Here is a 21,313-nt window from a genome sequence, read left to right as displayed (position 1 = left end):
AAGCAGTAGGATCTCAAAAAGAAAGATTTATGAGACAACTTACAGAATGGGAAAAAATAACTGCAAATCATGTATCTGATAGACTTGTATCTAGAATATATAAAGAACTCTTATAACTCAGTAATAAAAACATAAATACCCAAGTGAAAAATAAGGAAAAAATCTGAATAATCATTGGTCCAATGAAAATATACAAAAGGCCAAAAAGCACATGAAAAAATGCTCAACATTATTAGCCATCAGGTAAATGCAAATGAAAGCCATAATAAGATACTACACATCCACTAGGATGACTACAATCAAAAAGACAGACAGGCAAGATCTTTTTTGACCCACCTCCTAGAGTAATGAAAATAAAAACAAAAATAAACAAATGGGACCTAATTAAACTTAAAAGCTTTTGCACAGCAAAGGAAACAATAAACAAGATGAAAAGACAACCCTCAGAATGGGAGAAAATATTTGCAAACGAAGCAACTGACAAGGGATTAATCTCCAAAATATACTACAAGCAGCTCATGCAGCTTAATACCAAAAAAGAAACAAACAACCCAATCAAAAAATGGGCAGAAAACCTAAATAAACATTTCTCCAAAGAAGACATACAGATGGCTGGCCAACAAACACATGAAAAGATGCTCAACATCACTAATTATTAGAAAAATGCAAAACAAAACTACAATGAGGTATCACCTCACACCAGTCAGAATGGTCACCATAAAAAAATCTATGAACAATAAATGCTGGAGAGGGTGTGGAGAAAAGGGAACCCTCCTACAACTGTTGGTGGGAATGTAAATTGATACAGCCACTATGGAGAACAGTATGGAGGTTCCTTAAAAAACGAAAAACAAAACTACCATATGATCCAGCAATTCCACTCCTGGGCATATACCCAGAGAAAACCATAATTCAAAAAAAGATACATGCACCCCAATGTTCACTGCAGCAATATTTACAATAGCCAGGGCATGGAAGCAACCTAAATGTCCATCAACAGAAGAATGCATAAAGAAGATGTGGTACATATATACAATAGAATATTACTCAGCCATAAAAATGAACGAAATTGGGTCATTTGTAGAGATGCGGATGTACCTAGCGGCTGTCAGACAGAGTGAAGTAAGCCAGAAAGAGGAAAACAAATATCGTATACATTGCTTATACGTGGAATCTAGAAAAATGATACAGATGAACTTATTTGCAAAGCAGAAATAGAGACACAGAGAACAGACGTATGGATAACAGGGGGAGAAAGGGGGACAGGATGAATTGGGAGACTGGGATTGACATATATACACTATTATGTATAAAATAGATAACTAATGAGAACCTACTGTATAGTATAGGCAACTCTACTCGATGCTCTGTGGTGACCTAAATGGGAAGGAAATCCAAAAAAGAGGGGATATATGCATATGTATAGCTGATTCACTTTGCTGTACAGCAGAAACTAACACAACACTGTAAAGCAAGTATACTCCAGTAAAAATTAATTAAACAAGAAAAAACAGACAGTAACAATTAGTATTGGCCAGGATATTGAGAAATTGGAACTTGCACACACTGCACTTAGGACTGTAAAATGGGCCGGTCCCTTTGCAAAACAGTCTGGAGTTTTGCAAATGATTAAACATAGAGTTACCATATGACCCAGCAATTCCACTCCTTGGTATATACCCAAGAGAAATGAAAACATATATACTCAAAAACCAAAAAGCCAAAAAGTAGATATAATCCGAATGTCTATTAACTGATGAATGAATAAACAAAATGTGGTATAGCCATACAATGGAATATTATTTGGCAATAAAAAAAGAATGGAATAATAATACAGGTTCCAACGTGGATGAACCTTGAAAAGTAAAAGCAGTAAAGGACTCAGTCACAAAAGAAGTAAAATAAGCCAGTCAGAAAAGATCAAATATATTGTATGATTTCACTATGTGAAATGTACAGAAAATGTAAATCTATAGAGGCAGAAAGTTTGGGGAAAATGAAAAGTAACTGCTATTGGGTACAGAGTTTCTTTCTGAAGTGATGAAAAGGTTCTAGAGTTGCCTGTAAAACTACACAACGAGTGCTCAACTCTGTGAATATGCTAAAAGCCATTGAATTGTACACTTTAAGTAAGTTAATGTTATAGTATATGAATTATATCTCAATAAAGATTTTATTAAAAAATATAGTTTCTGTTTAGGGTGATGAAAGAGTTTTGGAAATAGACAGTGGTGATGGTTTCACAACATTGTAAATGTAATTAATGCCACTAAATTGTACATTTAAAATGGTTAAAATGGAAAATTTTATGTTATATATGTTTTACCACAATAATTTTAAGAAAGTGCAGAAAGGAAAAAAATAACTTACTTTCCCCAGTTTTAATTATGAGCAGATTCTTCCTTCAGTAGAATCACTTTGTCCAAAGTAGGAAAATCCCACATCTAAAATATTTTATCAGCCCATAGATAAAGGAAGTATTAACATGATTTTGGAAATTTTATTGAAATAAATCAATTGGTATAACATTTAAAAAATGTGTAAAAGATATTAAAATCAAATGCATTCCCTTTTCAGTTTTACAACTTATAAACTTCGTATATTTGTGGTTCTTAACCTGCCTTAACACTGTTTTTGACAGATGATGTTTGTTAACTGCTTTGCTATTTCCTGTAGTGAGGAAATTGACTGTTATGTTACACTTCAGGTTTTAACAGATAGCATTTCTACTAACCTTTGCTAATTATGCTGTGCCTGTATTTTGCGTAACATTTCACACTACATTTATCTTCCTACTTTGATTTTAGAGCAACTTATTTGTAAGAAAGTGAATTTATATACATTTCATTTTGACTCACCAGTCAAATCTGATTGTGTTGCCTCTAATCCAATTCTACACAGATACTTAAACAGAAATGCACATTGATGTGACTAAACTGAATACTTAAACATACAGCACCTCTTTCAGATTTCAACAGGAATGTAGATACACAGACATAAATACAGACCAAGCAAAAACAGCCTAGTGAACGCACTGTAAAAGCCATGTGCTTTACAATAAATATTTCTCTGCAAGTCTTTTCAAATACACTGAGAATTATTACTTTAACATGACTGCATTTGAATATATAGCACTTTTGATGGGTTTAGTTTAAAGCAAGTCTATTACGACAGAAAGAGCCAATGTTCTACCATAGTGCTGTTTTATATGAAATAAAACATCAATATAGGAGATGAAAAAATTAAAGCATCAAACAATAGTAACTCTGTCGTCAATCAAGCTTATTTCAGATAAATGAATACAGAATTTAAAATCTGTGATCACTCATGCTTACATTCTTTTCACTTGACAATCCTGAAAATCACTTTACCTAAAAATTTTGGTTCTAAATGTTAGGCTCGTTAATTAAAAGAATTAATCTTCTAAGAAGTTGTCACTTAGAAACGGCATCTTGAGAAACAGAGTAACAAATACTGATATGAATTATGCCTTGATTTTTAAATTTTTTAATATTTATAAACATAAATAATACTATATATGGTGAAAATCTCATTTTCCGTGATGAAAAATAAATGTTAATCTTTTTAGATGAGAAAAATAATGACTGATGCACATTGGATGCAAGAGCCAGGAGACTCCAGAAACCATATTTTTTATAAACTTAACAAAAAAACCCAATACATTTATTAAGTGCACACTTTGTGAAAGACATTTTCTTATGCATTTTACATACTTGATTTCATTTAATCCTCGCAAAAATTTTGTGCAGTAGGTATTCATTATGTATAGTCACTTCATACATGAGAAAGTAAGGATGAAGAGATTAAGTAGGCTGTGCGAATGTGCAGGAGTAAGAATACGAACTAGGATTGAATCCAAGTCCATGCTCTTTCCATTACACCATTCTTTCTTCTACAAGTAAACATTCTATCATTTGCTAAAATAATTCAGTAGCTTCAGCTGTTGCAACTGTAAAAAGGCTCGGGGTATACCAGACATATTCCTGAAGTATGATTGGTTAAGCTATATTACCCAGCTAGGAAGGGGAAATCGTACTTAGGCAGAGCAATCCCTACTTTTCCAAGTTTGACACATCAGAACAAACAAGAAATCAAAACTAAACTCAACCTTAACACTTACATTTCTTAAAGTCCTATTAATCCAACCAGCACAGGCATGTAATAATACATGGAAAACAGGATGCTAATTTTATAAAAACAATTTCTACTTGGATTCTGCATGTTGTATATTTCCCACTCTGTAAGTATCTTGTACATTTGAACATGTCTTTTATAGGTGTACATTTAAAAATAATACTCCAAAAGAGAGCTCATCCAAGGTCATTTGACTGGCTAATTTCATTTTTAAGTTATAGTGAGGTTTGTTTTTTGGATACCAATACTTTTTTTTTTTTTTGGCAATCTGAATTACATTTATTTTTAAACAAGTGGGAGGAATATTGAGCGTCTTGAATGTTGTGTGCAAAACTGATCCATGTCACCATCTCACCATCACAACTGAACATGGCAAGGCGGGTACATTGGTTTCCAGCATCACAGGCAACACTGCATGTAGGTTTTTTTAATGAATAATTTAAACTTCAGTGTTAAGGCAGCTGGTACTAATGCTGCACACAGGCTTAGCTCCGTGCCCATTTCAGGAATGAGACGGTCAGCACTTGAAAACAAACTGTGAGAGAAGAAAAGGGGAGCCAGCATTATCTGACAAAAACAGTGTGTCAAAATATTTTCCCTTTCACACACACAAAAAGAAATACTGGAACATTTAGAAAAACAAAGCACCCATCCCGCCAACTTCAGCCTGTTCTTTAATAAATACTTCAAAATACTGATAAATAATAGTGTCTGCAAGCAGAATTCCAGTGCTGGAGCCGATGGCCCCGAGGAAGTCAGCCAACACGGACAGGGCGCCGATGCACAAGTCGCTGAACGCAGCTGCTGTGGGGATGTACCTATTAAGCTCATGAACCACAGAGGTATCCCTGTGGCCTCTCATTACGATTTGCTGTTGTTTAAGCTGTTTAGCTACATCTTTGGCTGAGGAACCAGACACCTCTATCCACATCTTAGAAAAGAACGCACATGATCCCAACATGAAGATGCTATATACAACCACATGGACAGGATCCTCAAATATGGCACCCATGGACTCAGAAGGAGAAAGGTCGTAACAAAGGCCCCCCACTGGGTAAGAACAAGCAGGTCCTCCCCAACTGATATCAACCCACTGTCCAAAGTTGCCTAGTAAATTTACTAAAAATCGAAGTGACAGCATCTGGGAAATAACATACAGGTTGGACACCAGGGCCGACTGCAGGATGATGGGGATGTTGGAGGTGTAGAAGAGCTTGGGGCAGCTGCTGTACTGCCCTTGGTACTGGGCCAACTTAATGGGCAGATCCACACGAAATCCCTGAAAATATATAACAGCAAACACGAAAACTGTAGCAATGAGGTTCGTGAGATTGGCTAAATTCTGACGATAGAAAGCCTCCCTTAGAGCTTGACCTTTGTCTGTCCTGGTGGCCAGTAAATGAAAGACAGCTATGACTGCACCCTCATACTCAGTACCTCTGCCACTGTTAATGGTAGTGGGACTAAAGGCCTTCCAGACAATGGTTTCACAGATGTTGGTGGCAATAAAGAGGGAAATCCCAGACCCCAAGCCGTAACCCTTCTGTAGCAGCTCATCTAACAGCAGCACAATCAAACCAGCAACAAACAACTGAATGATGATAAGGAGACAGATTCCAGCACCCATTTCAGCGGGATCCCCATACAGGTCTGTCACGACATACACAATGGCTTGCCCCATGGTAATGATCATACCAGATAGTTTTGGGGCTCCACTGAATAGGGCTCTGTCTTTGGGTATATCTCCAACTTCAATGATTTTGGCTTCAGCTAACAACTGCATAATCAAACCAGATGTTACAATTGGGGAGATACCCCATTCCATTAAAGTTCCGCTGTTGAATGCAAGAATAACTTCATCCAGTAGAAAGGATCTGCAGAATCTGATGACATGATTCCAAATAGTGGTATCTGACAACATACTAAGAAGATGAAAAGAGTTACAGCAGTCCATAGTACCTTCTCTCTAAACTGGATTTTCCTTTCAGGTTTCTGAATTTCTGGTAGAACTGCACAGAAAGGTTTGATAACTTCTAAAAATTTGATGCCCATGGCAGCAGCTAGGGCTGCCCAGCGAGGCCTAGCGACCTCGGCACGTCCTTCGCTAGGGTCCCACGGCTCAGGCCTCGGCACCCACTCCCGACACGCTCCGGCCAGCCCCACCAATACATTAAAAAGACATTTTTTAGGGAAAAAAAATAGATGTACATACATATATAATTATAAAGGTAATATAAGCTTACTCCAACTACACAAGAATGGGTCTAATTCTTACTGAAACACTTTTCTCTTAGCTTTCCCAACACCCATTCTCCTCAGTATTTTCCTCTTGACTCTCTGGCTGTTCCTTCTCAGTCAGTCTGTGAACGTCTCCTATTCTACTCAAGTTCTAGGTTTTAGAGCTCCCTAGGGCCAGGTCCTGGGCTCTCTTTCTCAACATTCCCTCCCTAGGTGATCACATTCATTCAAAAAGATGCAAATACCATCTGCACCCTGATAATCCCCAGATTTATACTGTGAGCCCAAATCTCTACTAAAAACCTCCATTACTACATAAAAGTTACTATGTCTAAAAACTGAACTCTTGACGTTCCCCCAAAACCTGTTCCTTTTCTAGACTTCTATATCCTCCACCCTATGGCTCATGCCATCGGACACTTATTTAATTCTAGGGAACTTCCTTGTCCCCATATATAATCCACCACCATATCCCCAAATACATTCTAAATGTGCCCACTTCTCTCCATTTCTACTGTCACTACTCTAGTCCAAGTGACCACTACCTCTCTCCTGGACTATTTATTATTGCTCTAGGCCATAATCTACAAATTCTCCTCTTTAATTTAAAGACCAGTGAGGTCTTTAAATTAAAACAAACAAAAAACAGATACTATCATTCCTCTGAATAAAACTCCTTCAATAATTTCCCCTTGCATTTCAGATCAAAATTCAAACTGCCAAGCCTTGTATATTCTGACCTGCCTGTTCCTATCCAATTTCATCCCAGTTCTTTGCTCCTCTCTGTACTTCAGTGATACTGGTCTTCTTTCACTTCTTCCAGTAAGCCAAAATCCTTACTGCTTCAGGGCTTTTGCACATGCAGTTTCCTCTACCTAGAATGCCTTCCTCCACTTATTGCCCAGCTAACTCTGATTCATCATTCAAGTTTCAGCACAAGTATCACTTCCTGAACCACCTCCTACCCTAAATTAGTTCCCCTTGTGAATTCTCTCTCATAGCATCCTTTTCTTTCATATCATTCATTACAATTTGTAAGTAAATACATATGTGTGTGTGTGTTGCATATGTGCATATTAAATGCCTGGCTCTTCCACTAGGTTGTAAAATTCATGAAGACAGGGACCATGTCCATCTTGGTCACCTCTGCATAGTCAACACTTTACATAGTATCTGGCACATGATGGGTGCTTTATAAATATATGCTGAATTAATCAATTTGTAAAAAGTCTCCTTCTCCACCAACACGCTGCTCCTGAAAGCAACCATTGTAAGTTGCTTTCCAGACGTGAAAACATATGATTAAAGGGTAAAGAGTTCAGGAGATTGGTTCAAGATGGCAGAGTAGAAGGACGGGCTCTCACTCCCTCTTAGGAGAGCACCGGAATCACAACTAACTGCTGAACAATCATCGACAGGAAGATACTGGAACTCACCAAAAAAGATACCCCACATCCAAAGACAAAGGAGAAGCCACAGTGAGACGGTAGGAGGGGCGCAATCACAATAAAATCAAATCCCATAACTGCTGGGTGGGTGACTCACAGACTGGAGAACACTAATACCACAGAAGTCCACCCACTGCAGTGAAGGTTCTGAGCCCCAGGCTTCCCAACCTGGGGGTCCAGCAACGGGAGGAGGAATTCCCAGAGAATCAGACTTTGAAGGTTACCGGGATTTGATAGCAGGACTTTGACAGGACTGGGGGAAACAGAGACGCCACTCTTGGAGGGCACACAAAGTAGTATGCGCATTGGGACCCAGGGGAAGGAGCACTGACCCCACAGGAGACTGAACTAGACCTACCTGCTAGTGTTCCAGGGTATCCTGCAGAGGCGGGGAGTAGCTGTGGCTCACCGTGGAGACAAGGACACTGGCAGCAAAAGTTCTGGGAAGTAGTCCTTGGTGTGGGCCCTCCCAGAGTAGCCATTAGCCCCACCAAGGAACCTGGGTAGGCTCCAGTGTTGGGTCACCTCAGGCCAAACAACCAACAGGGAGGGAACCCAGCCCCACCAATCACCAGACAAGTGGATTAAAGTTTACTCAACTCTGCCAACCAGAGCAACAGCCAGCTCTACCCACCACCAGTCCCACCATCAGGAAACTTGCACAAGCCTCTTAGATAGCCTCATCAAACAGAGGGCAGACAGCAGAAGGAAGAAGAACTACAATCCTGGAGCCTGTGGAACAAAAACCCCATTCACACAAAGACAGACAAGATAAAAAGGCAGAGGGCTATGTACCAGATGAAGGAACAAGATAAATACCCACAAGAACAACTAAATGAAGTGGAGATAGGCAACCTTCCAGAAAAACAATTCAGAATAATGTTAGAGAAGATGATCCAGGACCTTGGAAAAAGAATGGAGGCAAAGAAAAAAAATGAAGGAAACGATAGCAAAGACCAATAAAATTAAAAGCTGGTTCTTTGAGAAGATAAACGAAATTGATAAACCATTAGCCAGACTTACCAAGAAAAAAAGGGAGAAGACTCAAATCAATAGTATTAGAAATGAAAACGGACAAGTAACAATTGACACTGCAGAAATACAAAGGATCATGAGAGATTACTACAAGCAACTCTATGCCAATAAAATGGACAACCTGGAAGAAATGGACAAATTCTTAGAAATGAACAACCTGCCGAGACTGAACCGGGAAGAAATAGGAAATATGAACAGGCCAATCACAAGCACTGAAATTGAAATTGTGATTAAAAATCTTCCAACAAACAAAAGTCCAGGAACAGATGGCTTCACAGGCGAATTTTATCAACCACTGAGAGAAGAGTTAACACCTATCCTTCTCAAACTCTTCCAAAAGATAGCAGAGGGAGGAACACTCCCAAACTCATTCTACGAGGCCACCATCACTCTAATACCAAAACCAGACGAAGATGTCACAAAGAAAGAAAACTATAGACCAATATCACTGATGAACATAGATGCAAAAATCCTCAACAAAATACTAGCAAACAGAATCCAACAGCACATTAAAAGGATCATATACCATGATCAAGTGGGGTTTATCCCAAGAATTCCAGGATTCTTCAATATATTCAAATCAATCAACGTGATACACCATATCAACAAACTGAAGGAGAAAAACCATATGATCATCTCAACAGATGCAGAGAAAGCTTTTGACAAAATTCAACACCCATTAATGATAAAAAAACCTCCAGAAAGTGGGCATAAAGGGAACTTTCCTCAACATAATAAAGGCCATATATGACAAACCCACAGCAAACATTGTCCTCAATGGTGAAACATTGAAACCATTTCTGCTAAGATCAGGAACAAGACAAGGTTGCCCACTCTCACCACCATTATTCAACATAGTTTTGGAAGTTCTAGTCACAGCAATCAGAGAAGAAAAAGAGATAGAAGGAATCCAAATCGGAAAAGAAGAAGCAAAGCTGTCACTGTTTACAGATGACATGATACTATACATAGAGAATCCCAAAGATGCCACAAGAAAACTACTAGAGCTAATCAATGAATTTGGTAAAGTAGCAGGATACAAAATTAATGGACAGAAATCTGTTGCATTCCTATACACTAATGATGAAAAATATGAAAGTGAAATTAAGAAAACACTCCCATTTACCAGTGCAACAAAAAGAAGAAACTATCTAGGAATAAACCTACCTAAGGAGACAAAAGACCTGTATGCAGAACTTTATGAGACACTGATGAAAGAAATTAAAGATGATACAAATAGATGAAGAGATATACCATGTTCTTGAATTGGAAGAGTCAACATTGTGAAAATGACTATACTACACAAAGCAATCTACAGATTCGATGCAATCCCTATCAAACGACCACTGGCATTCTTCACAGAGCTAGAACAAACAATTACACAATTAGTATGGAAACACAAAAGACCCCGAATAGCCAAAGCAATCTTGAGAAAGAAAAACAGCCCTGGAGGAATCAGGTTCCCTGACTTCAGACTATACGACAAAGCTACAGTAATCAAGATAGTATGGTACTGGAAAAAGAAAAGAAATATAGATCAATGGAACAGGATAGAAAGCCCCGAGATAAACCCACACACATATGGTCACCTTATCTTTGATAAAGGAGGCAAGACTATACAGTGTAGAAAAGACAGCCTATTGAAAAAGTGGTTCTGGGAAAACTAGACAGCTACATGTAAAAGAATGAAATTAGAACACTCCCTAACACCTTACACAAAAATAAACTCAAAATGGATTACAGACCTAAATGTAAGGCCGGACACTATAAAACTCTTAGAGGAAAACAGAGGCAGAACACTCTATGACATAAATCACAGCAAGATCCTTTTTGACCCACCTCCTAGAGAAACAGAAATAAAAACAAAAGTAAACAAATGGGACCTAATGAAACTTAAAAGCTTTTGCACAGCAAAGAAAACCATAAACAAGATGAAAAGACAACCCTCAGAATGGGAGAAAATATTTGCAGATGAAGCAACTGACAAAGGATTAATCTCCAAAATATACAAGCAGCTCATGCAGCTCAATATCAAAAAGCAAACAACCCAATCCAAAAATGAGAAGACCTAAATAAACATTTCTCCAAAGAAGATATACAGATTGCCAACAAACACATGAAAGGATACTCAACATCACTAATCATTAGAGAAATGCAAATCAAAACTACAATGAGGTATCACCTCACACCAGTCAGAATGGCCATCATCAAAAAATCTAGAAAAAATAAATGCTGGAGAGGGTGTGGAGAAAAGGGAACCCTCTTGCACTGTTGGTGGGAATGTAAATTGATACAGCCACTATGGACAACAGTAAGGTTCCTTAGAAAACTAAAAATAGAATTACCATATGACCCAGCAATCCCACTACTGGGCATATACCCAGAGAAAACCATAATTAAAAAGCCACATGCACCCCAATGTTCATTGCAGCACTATTTACGATAGCAAGGTCATGGAAGCAACCTAAATGCTCACTGACAGACGAATGGAAGAAGATGTGGTACATATATACAATGGAATATTACTCAGCCATAAAAAGGAACGAAATTGGGTCATTTTTAGAGATGTGGATGGATCTAGAGACTGTCATACAGAGTGAAGTAAGTCATAAAGAGAAAAGCAAATATCGTAAATTAACGCATATATGTGTAACCTAGAAAAATGGTACAGATGAACCAGTATGCAGAGCAGAAATTGAGACACAAATGTAGAGAACAAACGTATGGACATCTGAGCAGGCACCATGTCATGTGGAGCACGTCCATAATGGTTTAACAGCAGTATTTTATCACTATAGTAAGTTTTAAGAGGAAGGTGGTAGGAAGGATTTCTTCAATAAAACTGTAATTACAAAGTGGTTAATTGTATTACAATAAAAAAGAAAGTATTTTATTTAGGAGTAAAAAATAATTTTGTCACTTTACAAAGGTGTTAAATTTTTAATAAGTTGATTTAATGCCTTATACTTAGTAGTCCCACTTTCAGAAGAAGAGATATGCATGTTTTGCTCAGTCCTTATTACATCAATGGCAGTTAACTGAAATATCCAAAATTATTTTTTAGCAAGCCAATGGTTTCGTGTTTATGCAAGTTAATGTTGGCTCAATAGGCAGAGAGGACCAGAACTGTCATTCTAATGTGTTTTTTATTTATTTTTAAATTGAAGTATAGTTCTAATTGTTTTAATTCGTTGCATTAAAAATCTGTTAAAAACAAAAACGAAAACAAACCAAACCTCCTACTTTATTTTTCCTTGCACTTAAAAGAGGAATTCAAAGTTCCTCTAGTAAGTTCAACACCTGGGGGAACTTCATTAAGCGCTATTCCTTGAAATTACAGCTTCACGGTGCAAAATAGGGGCTTTAAAAATCTGAAGAAGTTAATGTAACATGCACTGCTGCTCAGGGACTCACAGTGGCACTGGGAAATGCTGCCGTGCTATTACCTTAATTAATGTTTCCATCAAATGAATGGAGTGCAAAAAGAAAATAATGTCTAAAAGTCAGGGTTTAAAGGATTTGGAGAAACAATAAATTCCTGATTTCAACATTAGCTGAGGAAGACTTTAATTTCTGCTCTCAGTCTTTAATTCTGGTAGCTACATGTCAAGACATAAGTGGATACTGGATAAAGTTCAAAGATACTAAAATGATTAAGGAATCTGTTGACTGCTACATGTAGTAGTAAACTGTAAAAAGTGTTATGACACTTCAGTATGGAAAAGGCAATGTAAAAGGCAAATTATAAGACTGCATAGTGTTATGAACTGTTATGAAAGGTATATCCTACTCGAACTTGTTCACCAAATTTCAAAATTCTAGAATTTAAGATTTCTACAACAAAGGCAATACCAACTTAAATTTTGAAATAATTTAAGACAAATAAAATATTATTCTAAGCGGTGGAGAGAAAACATCAATCTTGTAAGAAGCAGTGTAAAACTAAATTTTAATAGTTTGAAGGAGGATTTGGGTGATTTTTATAGACTTAAAAGTAATCTTGCAAATATATTTGGGTGGGGATAGAGAATAGCTGACTTTTAAAGGTTGTTATTACAAACAATAGTCATAAATTCTCACAAACCTTCCTTTGAGGTGAATGCAAAAAATACAGGTCTGGACCAAACACCAGAATTCTTTGCTTCCTATTAAAAAGTTGCTACTGGCCAGTTCTCGAATGAAAGTGTTAGCAGAATTTCAAATCTGCCTCATGCCTTGAAAGTAGAAGCAATTCCAGGGTTTCAAGAATTTTTAACAGTCAAGGGAAAGAAGGGGGTTCACTGCATAATAATTAGATGCTAAACAGTCTTGACTTATTTAAGCTGCCTTTCTATTTTCCCCATTGACACAGGAACTATCAAGTTTACTCAAATTTCTCTTTGGGCAAGTCCTGGCTAACCTTCTGTGCTCCCCTGTGTATAGACATATATGTAGAATCTGAACATCCTTATAAGTTTCTCCAACCAACCACTGGCAAGCTGGGTCATTTCTTCTACTCTTCATGAATTCATCATCAATACAAAGTGGCAATTTTAAAATCCTACAGTTTCTCTGAAAATCATGAAATATCTTGATTAGTACAGCCTCACAGTTTTTCTTTTTTACATATAAATTTTAAGAAAGACTAGCTTTTGATCCTAATGTAAATATTCAGATTTTCTAAAGGTACTGCTTGACTTGCTATGTTATTAGGAACACCAGTCAGCTTCCTTGACAAAACTGATCTTGAGGAATCTAAGTTTTGAAAATATTTCTGACTGTTTTTAGACAGCAAAGGTGCCGAGGTCAAACCATATGGCACAAGAGTAAATAATCAGTTGCTTCAAAGAAACACTTGTTGAGCTACTGATGCGTGCTACAAAGAACTATCTCATTTTTTGGAGAACTACATGAAAGGGCAGGTGTTAGGAATGGGGAAAAATGCCAAATCTCACTTGAGGTTACAGCAGCTTACTGACAATATGGTGAATGTCACAGGGACCAGGCAAGGAAATGACGGTGAGATATAAACTGACTACATGATTAAACCTTAAATGCCTGATGAGACAGCAGTTCATTACTAAGTATTTACAGGGTCTCATCTGTGGTGTGTCAAATTAAAAACCTGATATTGTAACAAACTATGCCAACTTTCTACTTTAAAAATACATTAATCTAAGCTACTTAAGGAATACCTATGTAACAGTTAAGGAATATTTTATTTATTTTAAAAGTTTATAATTTGTTCAGATATTGTGCCTGAATACTGTTGCTGAGAAGTAAAAATAACTTCTTACCCTCTTCCCTAAAATTTCTGCCAGTTCTTTCAGGAATTCAAACAAGATTGCATTCCCTATACCCTGTCTCGCCTTTTAATTTCCTTTCCCTGTTCTCTATCTCACCTGGGAATGTCGACCTTGAAGCCAATGGCTTGACCTTTGGCAGCTACCATCTAATTCCAAATGGAGTCATGTCAAGGCAACTGCACACAGCAGGTGTACAAGAAATGTTGGCACTTTCCCATCAAGGGCAAAGATAGTGCCATTTTTGAGCATTAGCACCACCCCAGAGTGGATAAGAGCCGGGCGTTCTGGCCTGCAGAAAATAGAAAAGCAGGAAAAACACATAAAGAAATGCCTGTGTGCTTTGTGGCTAAGGAGCCACAGCCCTAAGAGTAGCTCAGAAAAAGGGCAAATTATTGGTAAAGCTAAGGCAAGGAAATTTTCTTGATGCAGAGCATGCAGTTACATAACCGTAAACCATAGCATATTTGGTTACAAGGACAAATAAAGTTCATTTATATTCATTGCTTAATGGAAGTTTTTATACATCCATATTGTTGTGCGATACTTTAATATTGATGCAGCACCTAGTGTCAACTGACCTTGAACAACAGTCCATTAAATATCACCAGGCCCTGGCTGAATCAGTGGTTAGCATCAAATACTACCCTGAGGTGTCCAACTCAGAGACGATTTAAGCTTTATGACTTGATGAATATAACAATGATTTATTTCTTGGCACTAAGGGCACAGGGAGAAGAAGCTTCTGTTTTGTTTGTTTCAAGTCAGTGTGTCAGATCCAATACTGGAAAATTTTCAAAAAGTATACTAAATTCTTCCAATGCCTACACTAGGCTTTGGTCCTATGTTAAACATCTTTAAGAAACTGGATTAATTATTTCAACAGCTAACTACTATTTAACATTCTATAGACCCTTTTATCAATTCAAATAACTATAAACCTACATGTATCAAAAAGATATTTTTCTATTAGTCTGGCTTTAGAATCTATTATCTCAATTGATAACAGGAAAAACTGGGTTATGTTGTTGCTTTGTTTTAAGGCAACCAATAAGATAAAGTTTTATTAACACCGGATTTTCCATCACATAATAATGGCTATGGTTTCTTAAAGACTCAGTATATTTAAGTGTTGGGCTAAGTTTTTGACATTTACTGTCTCATTTAATCTTTACAACAATCTGATAAATTAGGCATTATTATTCCACTTTACAGATAGGAAAACTGAGGCACAAAGATAGTAAGTGACTTGCCTAGACCAACAACTAATTAATGTCATGTGAACCAGAGCTGGATTCAGGTCTAATAAGCTCTGAGGTCTAGTTCCTGGTCACCAGGGTAGACAGTTTTCACTGGGCTCTCCTACTGTAATTCACCATAGATAACTTGCAGGCAATTATTTGGTACAATTAGCCAAAAGGATTACTCAAACTAGGCCCCTACCAAGCATAAAACACCATTCGTAAGGAAAGCCTCGATTAAACCCCAAGATGAGTTCTGTAAGTTAAACCTACAGACGTTTATTGAGCGCATGCAAAAAAGATGAGAGGCAAAGCCAGAAAAACAGACCTCATTTCAAGAAAAAGAAAATATTCAGGATTAGTTAAAAAGAAGCAAATGTACCAACCTTATTATGAGGGTGTTTCTACATTTTATCTTAAAATGTGGCTACTATAAAATTATGCTACCTGCCCACATTCTGCACTCTTTCTTAAGTTACTATATACAAAGAGACAATATGACAAGCTTTAAAGAGAACAATTCAGCAAAAACTTCAGTCAACAAAGCAAAAATAATTACTTTCTGATAGATGAAAATATAAGGGTAACTTAAACTTTATATATCTGAGTGTATACATTAAAATAATAGTATGACCATTGGTATGTCATCAAAAATAAATAAATAAAACTGTCATAGGTGAAATGAATCAAATAACACTGAGTATTTCTTACTAATTTAGTTTTTCATCTGTACTGTGGTAGCAGTTTGTTTGCTCCAGGCTTCTGATCCCACAACATGACTAAATGTTATTTGCTCTGGAGATTAAATGACGGACAAAACAAAACAAAGCCCAGATTTAAGAACTCGTGGTGGGCTTGGGCAGAAACCTTGGCATTCTGCTGAAGAGAAGGAGAAACTGCTATTGAGTGAGCACCCATTCTGTGCCCAGTGCTGGCTGAGTAGTTTACATAAGTTATTGGATCTAAACATTTCAGCAGCCCTACTAAGACCACGTCATCCTCCTCCTTTCACAGCTGAGGTAACTGAAGCCCAGAGAGGTTAATTAACTCACCACAGTCCCAGCGGGCAAGTAGCAGAGCTGAGATTCAACTCCGGATGTCTGACTCACTAGACAATGGGGTTGCCCCAAAATTAACATATAAAAATTATATATACATATAGTAATCTTAACTCCTTTTTCTCCTAAAATGACAGGATTCTCAAAATGTAGCTTTAGAAAAGCTGGGGGGCAGGGGTGCGACCCAATCCAAGGAAAGGAACACCCTCATGGAGTGAGGCAGCTACAGTGGCTGGACAATTAGTGGGGTCTGTGGAGAAACCAGAGTCCCGATGACCTCCAGCCATCCCAGTTGTTTTCAGTTTGTTTCCTACCACCGGGGAATGGAAAGTGACCGGCTCTGTGAGCGGCCACTGGAAGCCAGGCTCCAACAGTCCTGGACGCGTTGGCAGAGGATGGCATCTGCCTTCTGCATTGTGGAAAAGCTCAGAGACACAGTGGCTCCCACCTTAACACACTGAGGAATGAGTCTGTTGCTTCCTATTTTGCCCTGTCACTCTATACGAAGACATTAAGAAAAGAATTTTTGGATCTAAAGAGAGAACTTTAAAAAAAAAAAAAAAAAAAAGAATAATTTTTGGAAGAAACATTGATAGGAACCAGATGAGATGAAGAATAACATGTTCTGTGAAGTGAAAACAAATAAACAAGAGCTATCATGCACATCAATAAGATAATTTGAAAAGCACATTGGAATAAATAAAGTATAAATAAATAAATAAATAAATAAATAAAGACAACTAGATGTTTGAAAGTATTGAGTGAGCAGATGCCATCTAAATAAGCAGAACTCCTCCATCTAAGGACATCTAGAAACTCAGCAGGTGAGGAAGGATTTAAATCCACCTTCATCAAACTGGCAGGTAGAAAAATGGAGCTATAATCTGAAGATCCATGGTTTCGCACAAGAGCTGGAATTTAGGAGGAAGAAATGTAGCAATCTTAAAACTGAGCTACAAAATATCCAAAGCGATCAGTCTCAGGAAGAGGATCTGACCAGCAGACATCTTCAAAGACCAAATATCTCAGGTCGTAGTTAAGTAGCATTCACCTGCGAACTGAGGAGAGTGATGGCTAACTTATATCAGGACTTAAGTGCAGCCTGAACTACTGAGAACCCTGAAAACTCCAACTGCAATCAGGAAGGCCTTCATTCCAAGAGAAGGCATTGAAGTCACTGGGAAGGACAGCACAAAGTCCATTTGACGCAATGCTCAAAAGACAACCTTCTCTCACTCAACGGCAAAACACTTTGTTATAAGGATCATAGCTTCCCCTTTACCAGGAGACATAAAGAATTTATCAGACAAAGCAATTCTCCAATCACAGACAGATAATGAGAGAACCATTCCTAATGACGGCACAAACTTTCAGGAACATGACTCCTATGGCAAAAAATCTATGGGAGATAATTCATGGGTGTTCCCAAGAGCTCCTAAATTGAGTCAGGTAGTCTTTGGGGAGATTAGGAATAAGACTTTTGGGTCAACATAACCAAAGCTGCCTTCGTAAGAATTAATTCTGAAGAGATTCATATCTGGAGACAAGGATACGAGATTTTTCCCTACTTGCTCTCCAAGAAATGTGTATAACAAACTATAAAAGTGGACTTAGATTAAAAATTTGCTGAAATCTTTAGTCTTTAGTATAGAATATATATTTTTATTATATATATTAAGGTACAATATTTACCAATATATTGTCCCTTTAAAAATTACCTTTATATTACACTATCTTTCCTTCAAATTGGATCCCTTTACAGGATTTTTCCAGCTATAATATCTGTGCTTTCTTTTTTTTTTTTTTTTGTTTTTGTGGTACACGGGCCTCTCACTGTTGTGGCCTCTCCCGTTGCGGAGCACGGGCTCCAGACGCGCAGGCTCAATGACCATGGCTCACGGGCCCAGCCGCTCCACGGCATGTGGGATCTTCCCAGACCGGGGCACGAACCCGTGTCCCCTGCATAGGCAGGCGGATTCTCAACCACTGTGCCACCAGGGAAGCCCTATCTGTGCTTTCAAGAGTGGTATGCTATCAATCAACCAATATCAACTTTCCTCTTGGACTGACCTTGCAACAATATTCATTTAAGGCATAATCACTCTTCACGGACAAATCATTGTCTATTAAACAGTAATTTATTTGATGTGTTCCTGGAAATTTTTTTACATCACTGGTTTTATGAAACCCAAGTGTTCCATGAAAGAAACTATAAAAATAACACCACCCTATTCACAACATACTCGTTAAGCATACTTTTATGAATATAAATAAAACACTTCATAATCTTATATTTACTATATAATACAATTCAAACTGAATTAAAATGCTTTTTGATAGCAGAGTCTTAGGTCTTAGCTATTCCCTGAACATTGTGGGAGACTGCAAAGCATTTTTAGTTAATGCATTTGGGATTAAAACCACTGCTTTTTGGATGAAAAAAATAAAGTTAATTGGCATATTTTACTTCAATTACCAAAAGAAACATAAGGTAGCAGTGCAAATTAATGAAGATGATAGGTAACTCTTGCATTTTTAAGGGGGAGAATGGAAGAACAACGAAGATTATAAAAGCTCTTTAGGCTAGGCATTTGGTTTCAGCATGGTGTGGTAAAGGGCTTCATTCTAACCATACGCCTCATGCTCTTGAATATCTATGATGAAACTTCAAATGAACAGTAACATTTATATACTTTTCCATGGAATGACGAATGACAAATCTTTTGAATTTACTTAGGTGAAAGCCAATTAGGAGAGAGATTTAACTCTGGAAAGTAAAAGCACCAAAATATAGCTTAATTAAATAGGGAAGATAATTTTAAAAGCATAATCTTCCTACATTCATGAACTTCTTAAGGGTTCAATTCTAAAGGCCTTAAGTTAAAATTAAAAATCTTAACAATAACAAAGGCTACAATTCCTGAGATACAGGAACCAGAGAATTTCTGGGAACTGAGAGGAGAGTCACATCCACACTAGGGGAAATCTAATGGCTTAATTTGACACTGCATTCCCCAGATCCCACTACAGTAGGACTCAGCTCTGAGACTGCATGAGCTAACGACGGTTTCCCTAGGATTACAGAGCCAAGACAGTATCTCAAAAACAATGCTCTAAGTTAAGCCTATAGTTCTACAGTAACATTATAATAACTTTGCTAATAATAACGTGGATCAAAAGTTTTTTTTAAAGGTAGGGAAGAATAACCCTATACTTTGGAGTTAAAGCATATACTGCTAATTCTTAACTATAACCAAAAAAAAGAAAAGAAAAAGGCAATTACAATCCTTTGAAAATGCGAGGAAATTAAAAGTTCAGAATTATCTAAAAGAACGAGAAATTACACTCACATTTTCTTCTCTAAAGAGAGATATTCATATTATGTATGACAGAAGTCTCTAATTTTATCAAAAAGTGGGAAGTCTGTCTTGGTCTGCTGTATCTGGATTCAAGACATTTCCAAGCTACTAATACAAATGAAGTATATTAAGCATACAAAATACATAAGTATAAACAATTCACATGGTTTTATAAACATTTAAAGAAAGGTTCAGTGACAGAGCTGAAAATTATTAAGGTATTTTAGCAGAATACCTAACTTCAATTGACATGACTGGCTAGCAGTAAAAACTGCCCTGGGATTAATTCTACACAGTGGCTGGTGGCATACCAGCCTGTGTATGCATAATTACCACATATTGCTATGTTTTCTGTGTAGCATCTATTTCATGTGATCACATTAATTTCAAAACATGAGCAATGGCTATTACTAACAAGGGGACCACAATTCTAATTTAGGAATATGAAGTTTATATTGGTTTGCTTTGTTTTGCAGAATAACAATTGTCATGGCTGGGTGAAAGATACTCTCACTAAACCCATAAATAAAATCGACAAAGGAAATGCATCAGTGAAGCACTCAAAATGTCAGCCTTCAGTGCATACTTATAGCCTAGTAGTTTCTTCAGAACTACTCCAAGACCACTGATGTCCTTCCGAGGTTTAACTTGGCATTGAGCTGATTACCCAGAGACTCTGGAGTTTCCTGCCAGATAAGGGACAAACATACCAACTGGGTATGGTGTGCTACTTGCTGCTGTTTAAAAAACAATGCCAGATTGCAACACTCTTTGTGCACAAAAATGCCTGACATTTCTGGCTTAAGACCTTTTGGGTCTAATAAATAACTCCATTTCTAATGACAGAGGTTTCTTTCATTGATGGATTTATTAAATAAATAAGTAGTTCGTCAGTTTACAGAATGTGTTATTTCACACAATTTAATATGAAAGAACTAGCAGGTGGTACTATTAAGAACCATCAGTAGTAGGAATTGTTTCATAGATGACCAACTTAATCTACATTTGGAACACTGCCATCCTTTATAAAGTTTTTCCATATAGCACATTCAGAGTTTTAGTGCCCATCTACTCAGGGTGTTTATGAAATCCTTGTGCAACTTTAAACTTGACCTATCCCACTGAACTATATTTTATGGGACTGTGTTAAAACTGCTGTGTATTCATCCAGACCACATTCTTTAAAGGAACTTCAAGCCAGGATCATGAATGCAAGTTATGAAATCACTCAGCAGCAGCTGGAGAATGTTTTCAATGAGGTGGAAAATCAGACTGAATGTTGATCACCAAAAAAGGGTGGTTATGTTGAAGTCTATAAATTTAAACTGCAATGTTAAAGTCTTATTCACACTGATTTAAGTCTTTTTTATTTTTTTTTTGTGTCACAAATACAACAAAGATTAAGGTTTAACGTTACCATGGAATTTTAAAAACACCCCAAATGGCTATGATGTTATACATTTCTATTAGAAATTTTTATTATTTTTCCCATGTTAG

The 21,313-nt window shown here is 37.1% G+C and overlaps 2 protein-coding genes and 1 pseudogene across 2 annotated transcripts in view; 1 reads left to right on the top strand and 2 right to left on the bottom strand.

The window, feature by feature from the left end:
• Positions 1-21,313, bottom strand: part of UMAD1 (UBAP1-MVB12-associated (UMA) domain containing 1) — a 234,945-nt gene that overhangs the window by 128,783 nt on the left and 84,849 nt on the right. The window lies entirely within an intron of this gene.
• LOC131762883 (protein transport protein Sec61 subunit alpha-like) lies at positions 4,787-6,226 on the bottom strand. Its single transcript, XM_067041683.1, is given in 3 exon segments — positions 4,787-6,012; positions 6,015-6,066; positions 6,115-6,226. Coding segments are annotated over 3 exon segments (1,371 nt in total). The 5' UTR covers positions 6,208-6,226.
• LOC136794810 (5-azacytidine-induced protein 2 pseudogene) lies at positions 17,035-17,951 on the top strand (annotated as a pseudogene).

Source organism: Kogia breviceps, chromosome 9 (assembly GCF_026419965.1).
Source record: "Kogia breviceps isolate mKogBre1 chromosome 9, mKogBre1 haplotype 1, whole genome shotgun sequence".
NCBI classification, from domain to species: domain Eukaryota; kingdom Metazoa; phylum Chordata; class Mammalia; order Artiodactyla; family Physeteridae; genus Kogia; species Kogia breviceps.
This window is presented reverse-complemented; position numbering and strand designations above follow the sequence as displayed.